Source organism: Trachurus trachurus (assembly GCF_905171665.1).
Source record: "Trachurus trachurus genome assembly, chromosome: 14".
Taxonomy (NCBI): domain Eukaryota; kingdom Metazoa; phylum Chordata; class Actinopteri; order Carangiformes; family Carangidae; genus Trachurus; species Trachurus trachurus.
The window spans coordinates 4815871-4833012 of record NC_139903.1 but is presented as its reverse complement, the minus strand read 5'-3'; the positions used below and the strand labels follow the sequence as shown (position 1 = coordinate 4833012).

The 17142-nt window shown below is 42.0% G+C and overlaps 3 protein-coding genes across 3 annotated transcripts; all 3 read right to left on the bottom strand.

Moving 5' to 3' along the window:
- Positions 1–723: 723 nt before the first annotated feature.
- On the bottom strand, positions 724–2407 carry LOC310997320 (tripartite motif-containing protein 16-like; the record flags this gene model as incomplete). Its single annotated transcript, XM_083986996.1, has 1 exon — positions 724–2407. Exon 1 carries the CDS (start codon positions 2395–2397, stop codon positions 724–726), a length of 1674 nt encoding a protein of 557 aa, XP_083843122.1. The 5' UTR covers positions 2398–2407.
- Positions 2408–3494: 1087 nt separating this feature from the next.
- On the bottom strand, positions 3495–5156 carry LOC310997319 (tripartite motif-containing protein 16-like; the record flags this gene model as incomplete). The annotated part of the gene is made up of 1 exon (XM_083986995.1): positions 3495–5156. The coding sequence occupies one exon, from the start codon at positions 5154–5156 to the stop codon at positions 3495–3497; it is 1662 nt and encodes a 553-aa protein (XP_083843121.1).
- Positions 5157–9297: 4141 nt separating this feature from the next.
- Positions 9298–10965, bottom strand: LOC310996882 (tripartite motif-containing protein 16-like; the record flags this gene model as incomplete). Its single annotated transcript, XM_083986389.1, has 1 exon — positions 9298–10965. The coding sequence occupies one exon, from the start codon at positions 10963–10965 to the stop codon at positions 9298–9300; it is 1668 nt and encodes a 555-aa protein (XP_083842515.1).
- Between the last annotated feature and the right edge of the window lie 6177 nt (positions 10966–17142).

Below are 17142 nucleotides of genomic sequence, written 5' to 3'. Positions count from 1 at the left end.
GTGATTGGCGACCGCCTGTAAAGCTTTGTATAATTCACATTTTATTCCTGCATGATTGTTGTGGAACGTTCAAAAGTTGTGTAATAAATCTGAAAGTAAAAACAGACGGTTGAAAACCCTTCTACAATTGTTCTCATTAGTTATTCTGTCAACATTTAGTAAAAAAAAAAAAAAAAAAAAAAAGTTGTCACGTCCTCCAAAGTTTAATTCCCACCATCAGTCTCCTCATGAACTCATCTTGGACCCAAACATCTTGAAAAGTGAACTGATGGAAAAGAAACGTGTTCAAGCAAATTATTTTTTGTGAGTGATTTTTTTTAATATAAAGAATGAGACGTTTGCTGTTCAAATGACGACTGTGAAATGATTTATTTATTTGTATAATGTTGTACAAGTAACAACACTTCAGTACACACATTAAAAGAGAGCAGAGTAAACATCAAATCATCTAAGTTATATACAAACATCTGGCAGATGATAATTATGATCAATAATCTTTGATAGACATTTTGCACATGCTGATATTTTATATATTTATATATATAATCCACATGTTAAATGCAAGTTTTGACAAAGTTTCATCAGACAAAATAATCTAATCCAGAAGTAGAAAATTAAAACAAGTAAAAAAAAAAAAAACCATCACTGTCTGTATCAGTGCAGACAAACCTACACATACAGTCGACTGCAGCATCATGGATGAATCACACTAAACACTCCTGTTTACTTGAGCTCACACAACTCAGCTGTGTGTCCAGAACCTGAATTAAACCAGAATCCAGGATGTAGAGGCTGAGTGAACGTGGTCTGGACTCTGTGGAGGAGAGTCATGGTTTCAGTGACGCTGTAGAAAGACAGAGTACCTGCCCTGTGATCCAGGTACACTCCTATTCTGGAGGACTTAGGGCCTGAGATGGAGGTAAAATTATTATTATTACGTCTCAATTGATAACCACCACTGTAGCAGTATAATTCCCAAGATTTGTCATTGTATCCAAATCCACATTCGGACACTGTCCCTGTTCTCTTGATGTTCTTGTAGGAAACTGCTATAGAAACTTGACCACTCCACTTCACCTCCCAGTAACAACGTCCTGTCAGACCCTCTGTACTCAGGACCTGCCACCTTTCAATGAATCTGTCTGCATGACTTGGATATGGCTGGTTCACACTCATCAAAGTTACTTTTCTGTTCCTGTCACTCAATGACAAATGTGTGTGTGCTGTGTTTGAATCCAAAATGATTTGTTTTGAAAATCCCAAGAACTCAGCTCTGGTCTGAGGTTCTCTCTGCAGCTGTAAAACTTCCACTCTAGTAATTTTCACTGAGACCTTTGACCCCTCCTCATTGAGAACAGCCTGCAGTTTATCTCTGGCCTCTGACACTGCTGCTGTCACTTCCTTAAAATACGTCTGAGATTGTTGAGTGATGCTGAATAAATCTGATGCTTCACCCAGAGTTGACAGAGAGGGGTAGTTGTTTAGAAAATGGAGGTAGTCCTCTGTGATTGACAGCTGCTCCAGACCAGAGTCTTTCCTCCTCAGGTCAGTGATCTCCTGCTGCAGCTTCTCCTCCAGCTCTTTGACTCTACTCACTTCAGTTTCCTGTTGAGATCTGATCTGCTGCTTCACCTCAGACCTTCTTTTCTCAATGAGTTGGATCAAGTGGGTGAAGGTCTTCTCACTGTTACTAACAGCTTCATCAGCAGAGAGATTGGTGGCCTCCACCTCCTGTTGAAGCACCTTCACATCTTTCTCTCTGTCCTGGATTCTCTGTTGGATCTTTTGACGACTCAGCCCGAGCTCCTTCTGTTTCTCAGCCCTTTCTGCTACAGCTGAAACTGTGTCGTGGCCTTTGTGTTCATCCATGGAGCAGAGATAACAGATACACTGCTGATCAGTGCGGCAGAAAATCTTCATCACCTCATTATGGCGAGGACAGATGTTCTCCAGAAGTTTTGAAGACGCTTGGACCAGCGTGTGTTTCTTCAGTGGAGCTACGTCGTAGTGAGGCTGAAGGTGCTGCTCACAGTAAGAGGCCATACACACCAGACAGGACTTGAAGGCTTTCAGCTTCCTCCCAGTGCAGAAGTCACAGGCCACGTCTCCAGGTCCAGCGTAGGAGTGATCAGATGAAGCAGCTTTATCTGTTTTTTTCACTTCATCTACCAGTTCTGCAAACATGGTGTTTTTCACCAGGGCTGGCCTCGGTGTGAAGCTCTGTCTGCACTGAGGGCAGCTGCATGTGTTCTTCTGATCATCTTCACCCCAGTAGTTTTTAATACAGCTCATACAGTAGCTGTGTCCACAGGGAATAGTCACCGGCTCCTTTAGAAGATCCAGACAGATCGAACAGCTCAGTTTTTCTCGATCCAGCTGAATCATTTGCTGCGCCATTTCTCCTCTACAACCGCTGTCAAAGTCAATAAGTTTCTCTTTCTGTTTCCAGAGAAAAGCTGTTCTCGGAGCCACACCAGCTCTGACACGTCACTTGTTCCCACCCCTGTGTAAAGAGGTGTGTCCGTGAGAGGGGAGGGAACAGTGAACAGGCTGAACTCTGATAGCAGGAGGAGGAGGGAGAGGTCGTCAGGCTGGTTTGTGTCAGGAAGAGGAGCAATGAGTTAGAATATCGACTCTCTACACATGGAGACTGTGTATTTATCTGTCTATTTTATATTGTGTATTTGCTTTTATTGTTGTGTGCTGCTGGGACAAACAAATTTCCCTCCTTCAGGATTAATAAAGTTAATTCAATTCAATTCAATTCAATTCAATTCAATTCAATAACTGTCATAAGCAGGTGGTGATTGACTCAAACTCAGGGATCAGACAGGAAACAAAGTAAAAGTTCAAAATTAAAGTCTTTAATGAAGCCTGAGCTCAGACATGTGACGTCAGTCAGTGAAGTAAATAAAACAGGTGAGGAGCAGCAAACAGGAAACAAATCAGATCATCACATAACAAGAGGAGAGACAGGACAAAGACAACATCTGTTCCTCACTAAAGAAACTTTGATCAGTTTTCTGTTCACATTACATCGGCTTTATAGTTTGAAATATTGCACATACCACTCATTTTACTCTCTAGGCGACATAATGTCAATATAGTTATCAAATGTGTTAACAAAAAAGTTATATCAATTACATCAGTAGACATAGCGTATGATTAACTGCAAAGAAAACAAACAAGCAAATCAAAGTAAAATTCAACTTTCAAAGAGTCATCCAAGTAATTAAAGGTGTTCTTTAATACAAATATAATTACACCCATGGGTATTAGTTTGTTGTTCGTCATTTTTTCATTGTGCGTCATTTCTTATGTACAGAATATGATAACAAGGTCTATTAAATGTAAACTATTTTCAAAAATAAAAGTCAAATTTCAACAGAATATATTTGCCAGGTAGAGCAGCCTTCAGAGTATGTGTAGCAGAAGCAAAAAAAACAAAAATTCAACATGAAGAGCTCAGACTCTTACTGTGTGATAACTGCCGTCTACTTGAGGTCACACAACTCTGCTGTGTCTCCGGCAGAACCTGAATTAATCCAGAATCCAGGATGTAGAGGCTGAGTGAACGTGGTCTGGACTCTGTGGAGGAGAGTCATGGTTTTAGTGACGCTGTAGAAAGACAGAGTACCTGCCCTGTGATCCAGGTACACTCCTATTCTGGAGGACCGAGGGCCTGAGATGGAGGTAACTTTACTGTTATGTATGAATGTATAACCACTACTGTAGCAGTTTAATGCCCAGGATATTTCATTATTTCCAAACCCACATTCCCCCCTGGTCCCTGCTCTGCTGATGTTCTTGTAGGAAACTGCTATCAAAACTCCACCACTCCACTTCACCTCCCAGTAACAATGTCCTGTCAGACCCTCTGTACTCAGGACCTGCCACCATTTAAGGAATTGTTCTGGGTGAAACCACAACGCCTGTTCTTCACTCGTCAGTGTTGCCTTTCTGTTGTTCTTGGTCAATGACAAAAATATATTTGCAGTGAGTGGATCCAGTGTGACATAACAAGCATATGCCAAAAAGTCAGCTCTGGTTTGGGGTTCTCGATGTTGCACCAATTCATGAACTGCAGTATTTTTCACTGATACCTTTTTCTGCTTCTCATTCAATACAGCCAACAGTTGGTCTTTGGTCTCTGACACTGCTGCAGTCACTTCCTCAAAATTTGGTCGCTTGATGGTGGGTAACTGTGTTGCTTCACCCAGACGTGACAGAGAGGGGTAGTTGTTTAGAAAATGGAGGTAGTCCTCTGTGATTGACAGCTGCTCCAGACCAGAGTCTTTCCTCCTCAGCTCAGTGATCTCCTGCTGCAGCTTCTCCTCCAGCTCTTTGACTCGACTCACTTCAGTTTCCTGTTGAGATCTGATCTGCTGCTTCACCTCAGACCTTCTTTTCTCAATGAGTTGAATCAAGTGGGTGAAGGTCTTCTCACTGTTACCAACAGCTTCATCAGCAGAGAGATTGATGGTCTCCACCTCCTGTTGAAGCACCTTCACATCTTTCTCTCTGTCCTGGATTCTCTGTTGGATCTTTTGACGACTCAGCCCGAGCTCCTTCTGTTTCTCAGCCCTTTCTGCTACAGCTGAGACTGTGTCGTGGCCTTTGTGTTCATCCATGGAGCAGAGATAACAGATGCACTGCTGATCAGTGCGGCAGAAAATCTTCATCACCTCATTATGGCGAGGGCAGATGTTCTCCAGAAGTTTTGAAGACGCTTGGACCAGCGTGTGTTTCTTCAGTGGAGCTACGTCGTAGTGAGGCTGAAGGTGCTGCTCACAGTAAGAGGCCATACACACCAGACAGGACTTGAAGGCTTTCAGCTTCCTCCCAGTGCAGAAGTCACAGGCCACGTCTCCAGGTCCAGCGTAGGAGTGATCAGGTGAAGCAGCTTTCAGTCCTACGTTCTTCAGTTCCTCCACTAACTCTGCTAACATGGTGTTTTTCACCAGGGCTGGCCTCGGTGTGAAGCTCTGTCTGCACTGAGGGCAGCTGCTCTTCTGATCATCTTCCCCCCAGTAGTTTTTAATACAGCTCATACAGTAGCTGTGTCCACAGGGAATAGTCACCGGCTCCTTTAGAAGATCCACACAGATCGAACAGCTCCATTTTCTTTGATCCAGCTGATTCATTTGCTGCGCCATTTCTCCTCTACGATGCCGTCAAAGTCAAGGAATTTCACTCTCAATTACTCAGAAAGGTTGTTCTCGTCTAAGCCACACCAGCTCTGACACGTCACTTGCAGAGGCGATTTTAGAGTCTGCTGGGGCCCTAAGCAAAAATCCCCAGGGGGCCCTCCAACCAGTGTTTATCGCCATAATTTTATAAATAATCGAACACCAAGAAAAAATGTATGAAATTTAAACTTTTTTTATTCCAAATGTCCAGTTATGGTGTAAGCTGGTGACATGTCGTCTTCATGATGGGCAGGTGTTGCTGTCTCACTGGAGGTGGACGTTCAACTGATATGACAAAAAAACAAAAGACAGTTTTACTTTAATTGATAACATATGCCATAATGCCCTCTAAAGATTATTTTGACAATACACTTACAGTTTTCACTGTCAGCACTGGGAGGGGGCACTTTGTCCTTCTGATTTGCTGCTGTCAGAAACCTAAATAATAATCCTGAGGAGAGATAAGAGAGTGATTTTTAAATGTTTTCCATGGGCATAGCTTTCATAGCACCAATAGATTACACTTTCATATTATTATTATAATAATAGGCTACTCACTTCAATACAGTAACATAGCTTTACTATGTCACCCTGCTAGCTAGCAAGTTAATAGTGTTGTTACTTGCTGCCAAGGAGGTCAGCAGATAACGTTAAGTTAAGTTAACCTTGCTCTTTTTTTGTTTTGTTTTGTCACTTAACGACCGTAACCGAGTGGAGCACCAGAACCGCACGCACCGAGTCCCTCAGTCCAGTGCAGTCCCACTCGCTAACGTTAACTAACTGGTCACCACTGGTCTGAAGCTAACATTAGACTATTAGCATTTGTTCAACAGTTATTTACTGTTCACGTTACACTCTGCTCCACTTACCACCACTGTCTTGCTTTCATTTTTACTTCAGCCTCTTTTTTCTTCACGTCTTGCTCCCAGGTGGACTCTTCTGTTTCCCTCGGCTTCATTATAAACTCCCAGTGATAAGGTGCTGGTGCATCATACAGGTTGACGTTAGATGGGATCAGGTCCGGAGAATGACATGGGGCCCCGTTAGGGGGGTTTCCTACTAAGATGTCATTGCAAATCGACGCTATTGACCCCTTGCACGTGACGTCACGTTCCACTCGCGATAGCTCCGGACGCCATGATGGACGGCAAAAGAACAGTGAACGTCAATGTAATTGAATGGGCGCGTTATAGTTTTGTGACATACCGGGGTTGTAGGGTTTCCCCTCCTTTTCCACTGAGCTGGTTCCAGTGCTGGTTCGGAGCCAGAGCCTGACTAGCACCGGTTCTTTGCTTTTCCACCGCTTAAAAACCGGTTATTGGTTCTTAAAACTGGTTCCAAGCACCAACTCCTTGCTGGGCTAGAGCTAAGAACCAGGGCTGGCCACTGGCAGCGGGGTTACATGAACAACAGGACCAGTGTGAAGATATACAGACACGTTATCGATGCCATTATAAGTTATCTATAGTGTATAGTCGATGTAAACACAGTTGAAGCTAAGTACCTGAGCTACATGCTGTGGCTAACAACAGCTAACGCTCGTATTTAACATAGCACCGTCACAATGTAGTTGCCGCCGCCCGCCGGCGGATCGCGGCGATTACAACGAAGACGGCTTCCTGTTTTATTTTATTTTTCAGCCGGGTTTAATCAGAGAATGATCACTAATTATACAGACGTCGGGTCAGGTCTTCAACACCCACGGGTCGGACCAGGTTTTAATTTCCAGGTCCGTTAACTGTAGTTAGCAGCAGCAAAGACAGCAGCAGCTGCTGTATGGGGAGTGTGGCACTGACTGACGTTAGCTCCTTAGCAGTGGAAAAAGCACAGAAAACTGAGATATTCTACGGCGAATAACAAAAAAACAAACATATATTGCAACGGATGAGTAGATATTCTATTTAAAATAAGTGATAATGCTGTGAGGTTGTAGTGTGAAGTGATCGAGCCACATTGTTGGACGGCACCCATACACAGTACATTATCACTGAGCACTTTCTGCCGTCCGTCATGGTGTCGCCTCTCGCGTCACGTTCTAATTGTGACGTAGCTGCAAGGGGTCAATACGACGATACGGGGAGGGGGTGCGGTCACTGCGGGTAGCGCACTTTGAGATATTTCTGTCGATGAAACTGCCCTCGGGCCCCGACCCTCGGGGGCCCCCTGATGGCTCGGGGCCCCAAGCAGTTGCCTGCCTTGCCTGTTCACAAGCGGCGCCTCTGGTCACTTGTTTCCAGTTACAAAGTTCAAGGTTCATTTATTGACATTGATAATGCTCTCATATGAAGAAAATGAAATGTGTTACTCAGATCAAAGTCGCGCAATAAAGTGGCCGTAAAAAGACGAGTAGTGAGTTAGAATATCGTCTCTACACATGGAGCCTGTGTAACTGTCATAAAGCAGCTGGTGATTGACTCAAACTCAGGGATCAGACAGGAAACCAAGTGAAAGTTCAAAATCAAAGTCTTTAATGAAGCCTGAGCTCAGACATGTGATGTCAGTCAGTGAAGTAAATAAAACAGATGAAGAGCAACAAACAGGAAACAAATCAAATCATCAAATAAAGAAACGTTGGTTTGTTTTTCAGATTTTACATCGAATCCCAAATGTCTCCACTGGTTGCATTATTGGGTCTCACTAAAACTAAATATATATATATTATCAGGTAACTGGCTGTTCACCATAAAAATAAAAACGTTGGGTCTCCTAAACTCTCCAACATTGACTCGGCCATGATAACTCTATTCTATTCATGATGTTTATGGTACATTATGGTTATCAAACCCATGTAGAGCACTTGAATCAGACAGTTTTTAGGTACACATAGTTTTATTGGTGCAATATCGATTATTTCCCAACATGCTTAAAGCAGTGTAAGTTTTTGATCCAATAATGTTTAAGTTTTCATCATTGAAAGTTTCAAACATTGTGTTCAGTATGTGGCTAAAAACAGAAAATATGAGGGATTAGAGGAGGTTTAAAGTGGATTTCCTAAAGTTGTCATAAAGTGGTTATACGTTTTTGACATTTCTCTCATTTGTAGCCGTAATATTTCAAGTTTTACATGAGACACAGATATTAAAGGTTTTTTTTTCTCTCTCTACATCTTCAGCATAAAATCCACATATGGTGTTGTCTGTAGCTAGATGATGATTTAAAAAAAAAAAAGTACCTCTCATTCTGAGTGTTTTGGAGAAGATGTGAAGCTCAGTTCTTCCTAAAGTGTGATTGGCGACCGCCTGTAAAGCTTTGTATAATTCACATTTTATTCCTGCATGATTGTTGTGGAACGTTCAAAAGTTGTGTAATAAATCTGAAAGTAAAAAACAAAGTCGTCACTTCCTCCAAAGTTCATTTAATTCCCATCATCAGTCTCCTCATGAGCTCATCTTGTCCCCAAACATCTTCAAAAGTGAACTGATGGAAAAAGAAACGTATTAAAGCATATGATTGTTGTGAGTCTTTTTTTTTTTTATAAAGAATTAGACGTTTTCTGTTCAATTGGTGACTGTGACATTATTTGTTTGTGTGTGATGTTGTACCATCAATTTTCACACTTGTTCCCTAAAACTGTGACCAACAACACTTCAATACACACTTTCAAAGATCAAAATTTTAAATGTATAAATCCTATGTTTCATATTTTTTAATTGGCAACTTGGATAATCTTTATATTATTATGTATTTTTCTTTTATTTCTCCATACGCAAGAGTGAAGTGATTTTGATAACATCATTGCAACAGCAGCACAGTCTGTGGTCCATACAACAACAACAGAGTAAAGATGAAATCATCCAAGTTATATTCATAATGATACAAACATCTGGCAGATGATTAATATGATCAAGCTGATATTTTCCACATCCATAATATAATCCACATGTTAAGTGCAAGTAATGTTAACGTTTCATTGGACAAATTAATCTAATCCACGAGTAGTAAATTAAAAGATTAGTATTTTTCTTTTCAGTTCACAAGTTCATTGTGTTGTTGAAACAAACAAAACAAGATAAAACCCAAGTAAAACCATCAGTCTGTATCAGTGCAGACAAACCTACACATACAGTCGACTGCAGCATCATGGATGAATCACACTAAACACTCCTGTTTACTTGAGCTCACACAACTCAGCTGAGTCTCCAGCAGAACCAGAAGGAAGCCAGAGTCCAGGATGTAGAGGCTGAGTGAACGTGGTCTGGACTCTGTGGAGGAGAGTCATGGTTTCAGTGACGCTGTAGAAAGACAGAGTACCTGCCCTGTGATCCAGGTACACTCCTATTCTGGAGGACTGAGGGCCTGAGATGGAGGTAGCATTATTGTTATGTCTGAATTTATAACTACCACTGTAGCAGTTTAATGCCCAGGATTTATCATTGTATCCAAATCTACATCCATCACTCCCTGTTCTCTTGATGTTCTTGTAGGCAACTGCTATATAAACATTACCACTCCACTTCACCTCCCAGTAACAACGTCCTGTCAGACCCTCTGTACTCAAGACCTGGCTCCATTTAATGGATCTGTCTGGATGACTTGGATATGGCTGGTTCTCACTCATCAAAGTTACTTTTCTGTTCCTGTCACTCAATAACAAACGTGTGTTTGCTGTGTTTGAATCCAAAATGATTTGTTTTGAATATCTCAAGAACTCAGCTCTGGTCTGAGGTTCTCTCTGCAGCAGTAAAACTTCCACTCTAGTAATTTTCACTGAGACCTTTGACCCCTCCTCATTGAGAACAGCCTGCAGTTTATCTCTGGCCTCTGACACTGCTGCTGTCACTTCCTTAAAATACGTCTGAGATTGTTGAGTGATGCTGAATAAATCTGTTTCTTCACCCAGATGTGACAGAGAGGGGTAGTTGTTTAGAAAATGGAGGTAGTCCTCTGTGATTGACAGCTGCTCCAGACCAGAGTCTTTCCTCCTCAGCTCAGTGATCTCCTGCTGCAGCTTCTCCTCCAGCTCTTTGACTCGACTCACTTCAGTTTCCTGTTGAGATCTGATCTGCTGCTTCACCTTAGACCTTCTTTTCTCAATGAGTTGGATCAAGTGGGTGAAGGTCTTCTCACTGTTACTAACAGCTTCATCAGCAGAGAGATTGATGGCCTCCACCTCCTGTTGAAGCACCTTCACATCTTTCTCTGTGTCCTGGATTCTCTGTTGGATCTTTTGACGATTCACCCCGAGCTCCTTCTGTTTCTCAGCCCTTTCTGCTACAGCTGAGACTGTGTCGTGGCCTTTGTGTTCATCCATGGAGCAGAGATAACAGATACACTGCTGATCAGTGCGGCAGAAAATCTTCATCACCTCATTATGGCGAGGGCAGATGTTCTCCAGAAGTTTTGAAGACGCTTCGACCAGCGTGTGTTTCTTCAGTGGAGCTACGTCGTAGTGAGGCTGAAGGTGCTGCTCACAGTAAGAGGCCATACACACCAGACAGGACTTGAAGGCTTTCAGCTTCCTCCCAGTGCAGAAGTCACAGGCCACGTCTCCAGGTCCAGCGTAGGAGTGATCAGGTGAAGCAGCTTTCAGTCCTACGTTCTTCAGTTCCTCCACTAACTCTGCTAACATGGTGTTTTTCACCAGGGCTGGCCTCGGTGTGAAGCTCTGTCTGCACTGAGGGCAGCTGCTCTTCTGATCATCTTCACCCCAGTAGTTTTTAATACAGCTCATACAGTAGCTGTGTCCACAGGGAATAGTCACCGGCTCCTTTAGAAGATCCAGACAGATCGAACAGCTCCATTTTCCTTGATCCAGCTGATTCATTTGCTGCGCCATTTCTCCTCTACAACCGTCGTCAAAGTCAGTAAGTTCCCAGAGAAAAGCTGTTATCTGAGCTACACCAGCTCTGACACGTCACTTGTTTCCAGTTACAAAGTTCAAGGTTCATTTATTGACATTGATAAACCTGCTCTCATATGAAGAGAATGAAATTTGTTACTCAGGTCAAAGTAGCACAATAAAGTGACCGTAAAAAGAGGAGCAGTGAGTTAGAATAACGTCTCTACACATGGAGCCTGTGTAACTGTCATCAAGCAGGTGGTGATTGACTCGAACTCAGGGATCAGACAGGAAACCAAGTGAAAGCTCAAAATGAAAGTCTTTAATGAAGCCTGAGTACGGTGTACATTTTAGGACATCCTCAGGATCAGACTTCAGTGTCAGACCTCAGATGAAAAGGTATATGGTCTGAGGAAAACCTCTGTCATACTCGCACCAAACTTCATCAGGTCTTCATCACTAAGCCTTCAGAGTTAGACTGAACGGCCTCACACGTTACGCTGTCAATTATAAGCTCTCAGAATCATTCTCAACGGCATCGCACGTTACGCCGTCATTTATAAGCTCTCAGAATCAGCCTCAACGGCATCGCACGTTACGCCGTCATTATAAGCTCTCAGAATCATTCTCAAAGGCATCGCACGTTACGCCGTCATCTATAAGCTCTCAGAATCATTCTCAACGGCATCGCACGTTACGCCGTCATTTATAAGCTCTCAGAATCAGCCTCAACGGCATCGCACGTTACGCCGTCATTTATAAGCTCTCAGAATCATTCTAAACGGCATCGCACGTTACGCCGTCATTTATAAGCTCTCAGAATCAGCCTCAAAGGCATCGCACGTTACGCCGTCATCTATAAGCTCTCAGAATCATTCTCAACGGCATCGCACGTTACGCCGTCATTTATAAGCTCTCAGAATCAGCCTCAACGGCATCGCACGTTACGCCGTCATTTATAAGCTCTCAGAATCATTCTAAACGGCATCGCACGTTACGCCGTCATTTATAAGCTCTCAGAATCATTCTCAACGGCATCGCACGTTACGCCGTCATTTATAAGCTCTCAGAATCATTCTCAACGGCATCGCACGTTACGCCGTCATCTATAAGCTCTCAGAATCATTCTAAACGGCATCGCACGTTACGCCGTCATTTATAAGCTCTCAGAATCAGCCTCAAAGGCATCATGAAAAAATATGTCACAGTGTGTATCAGGACAACAGCTGATTCGCCAGCAACGACGCTGAAGTTCGCTTCCAACACACACACACACACACACACACACACACACACACACACACACACACACACACACACACACACACACACACACACACACACACAGGAATGAGTTTTGAAGCGGGCCGACATATAGGCTAGTGAGTGTAGATTCATTGATAAAACTGTAAGGCACACACAATGCCATAGCCTACAGTACACTATTTTCAACATATGTAATGTTGTGTGTCATTTTTTTAATGATTATTATTATAACTCTCAGTTAATGTTGGCTACTAACTAATTTCCACTAATTTATCCATAAATGGACTAAGTGTTTCACCGGCGAGGATTACTCGCGACTATTACGCACAGTTTAATAGAAATTTGCAGCAGTGACAGAACATGCAACTTAAAAGAGGCTGCATCAAATGCAAAATAAATCAGAATCCAGCACTCTGTGTGTGTGTGTGTGTGTGTGTGTGTGTGTGTGTGTGTGTGCGCACACGTGAGAGAGAGCGACAGAGAGAGAAAGAGAGTGAGAGACGGTGCGCCGTGTTTGCCTGACACCAATATAATAGTAAAACAAAGGACTTGCATGTAAAAATCCGATGTTCAGCAGCAGGGAACAATATAGCCAACAGCATTTTGCCAATATTTTAGACCCCCCCCCGCCCCCCGGCCTCCCCGTAGTTCGCACTCTGCATACACACACACAGACCCACTCTTCCTCACACTCGCGCCAGCTCAGTTTCTCATCCAACCATTTCAGTCAGAAAATTCCACAATATCTCGGGCTCCGTGGGTCTGGACCATCCATCCCTTATGAGTGCTGGATTCTGATTTATTTTGCATTTGATGCGGCCTCTTTTAAGTTGCATGTTCTGTCACTGCTGCAAATTTCTATTAAACTGTGCGTAATAGTCGCGCGTAATCCTCGCTGGTGAAACACTTCGTCCATTTATGGATAAATTAGTGGAAATTAGTTAGTAGCCAACATTAACTGAGAGTTATAATAATAATCATTAAAAAAACGACACACAACATATGTTGAAAATAGTGTACTGTAGGCTATGGCATTGTGTGTGCCTTACAGTTTTATCAATGAATCTACACTCACTAGCCTATATGTCGGCCCGCTTCAAAACTCATTCCTGTGTGTGTGTGTGTGTGTGTGTGTGTGTTGGAAGCGAACTTCAGCGTCGTTGCTGGCGAATCAGCTGTTGTCCTGATACACACTGTGACATATTTTTTCATGATGCCTTTGAGGCTGATTCTGAGAGCTTATAGATGACGGCGTAACGTGCGATGCCGTTTAGAATGATTCTGAGAGCTTATAAATGACGGCGTAACGTGCGATGCCTTTGAGGCTGATTCTGAGAGCTTATAAATGACGGCGTAACGTGCGATGCCGTTTAGAATGATTCTGAGAGCTTATAAATGACGGCGTAACGTGCGATGCCGTTGAGAATGATTCTGAGAGCTTATAAATGACGGCGTAACGTGCGATGCCGTTGATAATGATTCTGAGAGCTTATAGATGACGGCGTAACGTGCGATGCCTTTGAGGCTGATTCTGAGAGCTTATAAATGACGGCGTAACGTGCGATGCCGTTGAGAATGATTCTGAGAGCTTATAATTGACAGCGTAACGTGTGAGGCCGTTCAGTCTAACTCTGAAGGCTTAGTGATGAAGACCTGATGAAGTTTGGTGCGAGTATGACAGAGGTTTTCCTCAGACCATATACCTTTTCATCTGAGGTCTGACACTGAAGTCTGATCCTGAGGATGTCCTAAAATGTACACCGTACCTGAGCTCAGACATGTGATGTCAGTCAGTGAAGTAAATAAAACAGATGAAGAGCAACAAACAGGAAACAAATCCAATCATCAAATAACAAGAGGAGCGACAGGACAAAGACAACATCTGTTCCTCACTAAAGAAACGTTGGTTTGTTTTTCAGATTTTACATCAAATCCCAAATGTCTCAGAAGCATCTGTGTTTAACTTTTTTTTGTCTCATCTTATATTAACCAGGCACCCAGCCTTAATCTTGTCCTTAAAATGTCTCTTGGCAATATTTCTAAAATGTTATTTCAAGGTTGTTATAACGTCCCAACTTATTCAACAAACTCTGACCTACACAGGTCAGTTTTGTACCATTTGAGACCAGACAGACAACATAGCTTTACTTGGAAGAGATGTTTTGTAATGTCGTCTCTTCCCCAAATAATTACTGTGTTACACATCAAAACCTCCACTGGTTGCATTATTGAGTCTCACTAAAACTAAAAATATGTACATTTAAAAAACGAAATTCAAGAAGAATAGTAGATTTTTTTTTCTCTACTGTTGAATTTGTCCCATGAAAAGGAGCAGACAAATATTCAAACCTCAGACTTGTTGACTTGAATGTGTCATTGAATCCACTGACGATGATTAAGAAGGCAGTCACAGTGTCACAGCTGTAAAACTTGAGACCAGACAGACAACATGGCTTTACTTGGAAGAGATGTTTTGTAATCAGTCGTCTCTCCCCCAAAGAATTACTGTTACACATATATTATATATTATAACCCTAACCCATATTCAAAACTTCAGACTTGTTGACTTGAATGTGTCATTGAATCCACTGACGGTGATTGATAAGGCAGTCACAGTGTTACAACTGTAAAACTTTTACAACTAAAATTATATTGTTTTCCTCTATTTGATGTTGATGTTTGTGATAAAGCTTCAGATGTGACTGGTGTCCTGGTCACAGATCAACAAATTATTATTATTATTAATCTTTATTGCAGACACAACAAGCGGTCCATATCAACAACAACAGACATGTTAAAACAGATTTAAGAAGGAGAGAGAGAAAAAGACATACACACAGACAGAGAATCAATTCTCCACATAATTCATAAGCAGGCTATCCCACCAGTGTTTTCTAAGCCTGGAGGAATACCTATAGCAGCTCCTATCAGGGCTTGTCAAAGCCCCAATAATGCTGTTCCCTGAGTCATCCAGGCGGCACATAAAACGATACATTACATTTCTTAGAAGTGCTTCACAATTGGGTACATTTAAATTAACAAAGAGTTGGCTCGCACTGTGCCACCTGGGCACCTGAAGCAACAGCCTCAGTCCATCATTGTAGGCCACTATGAGCCGCCGCATACTGCTTTTCTTATAGCTACACCAGAGGTGAGCTGTATACATTGGTGTACAGAAAGATCTAAACAGGGAACATTTAACATCAACTGAGCACATACTAAACCTACGAAGGAGCATATTAGCTTTTTAATATATTAGTTATTATTATTAGTTATTTAACAAACTGACACACACCATCATATTTGGATTTGTGAAGTTATTGTGAACAAAATACGACCATGGCTGAAAAGACTGTGGCCTGTTGAACATGGTGTGGAAGCTGCAGGCAGGGGGCGCTGTTCCCCCAGAGCAAAACGCCAAAGCTGTCGGATGATAAGAGCAGCAGAGGAAAGAAAAAAGTAGCACTTCCACTATGTTGATACTCATCAACACAGCTAAGGCCAACTGGTAGCCTAATAATATTATTAATAATAATAATCCCAGTCATGATTTTATTAGTTTTCCAAATTTCACAAATATAAATTGCTGTTTTACTTATGTTTATGTTTCTTGTTACTTTGCACAGTCACTCAAAACAATGGTACCGATCTGTCAGTTACTAAGAAAACAGTGATGCGTGTAATGTTTCTGTGACACCCTTATGGGACGGGGCCTTGGTTACTCTTATGATATTCCCTTTTTAATGCTTATAAATAAAGTAAGAATAATTTGACTTAAACACCACACAACAAAACTCGAAATGTAAAGACCACTTGGGTCCAGTGAGAGAATTAATATTTAACAGAAATTGTACCCATTTGAATTATTAATCAGTTACTTATAAAACATCAAAGAAAACAAAGCAGTGTATGAATTCATTCATGTATGCACTCACACACAAACACACACAAACCTGGTCCACAAGTCTCTAAAATTCACCCCAAACCGCTGTTACAGTCCTGTATCATTGCTTGGGTGCGTTGGGGCCAAAAATAAAATGACCCTACTTCACTTTAATGAGCAGCAAATAAAACGCACGTGCAAATTATGTACACGCCAAGCCCTGGTAGCACATCACCCCCACCATCATCCATGTGTAGAAATCCGCCACGCCCCAACCCTCGACACTTTCAAATCAGCCCTCAGGACTCATCTTTTCTCCATGGCATTTCCAAATAAGTCATTTAGTTCCCTTCTTTATTCATTTATTTATTTTTGTGTATTTATTTTATTTTATTTGTTTATTTTTCACTGTAAAGCAACCTTGAGTTTCTTGAAAGGCGCTATATAAATTCGAGTTACTGTTACTAATATTATTAGGCAAGTCTGGTCGCATTTCCAATGTTTTGCTAACCCTCCTCTCGGCCATGTGCATTTGATCAAAATAATCAGAGTCATCAAAACATAATCAGTATCATCACCCAGGAATATTTCTTGATGTGCCCCCGTTGTCTATCTTCCTGCTCATGATAGGCAGGAGATGGAGTGGCCAGTAGTCTATCCTACTGGAGGTGCATGTTGATAAAAAAAAAAAAAACATGGTACACATTAAGAATGTTTACAGGGCATGGCATATGCTATCAAGTAAACTTACAGTTTTCATTATCAGCATTGGGAGGGGGCACTGCATCCTTCTGTTTTGCTGCTGTCAGAAACACATAATGATCCTGAGGAGAGATAAGAGAGTGATTTTTAAATGTTCTCCTTGGGCATCGCTTTCATAGCACGCATAGCTTGTTACTGCACACTTTCATATAATTGCAATACTGATACTCACTTAAATACTGTAACATAGCTTATTTACTTTGTCACCCTGCTAGCTAGCAAGTTAATAGATTGTTGTTATTTGCTGCCAAGGAGGCCAACAG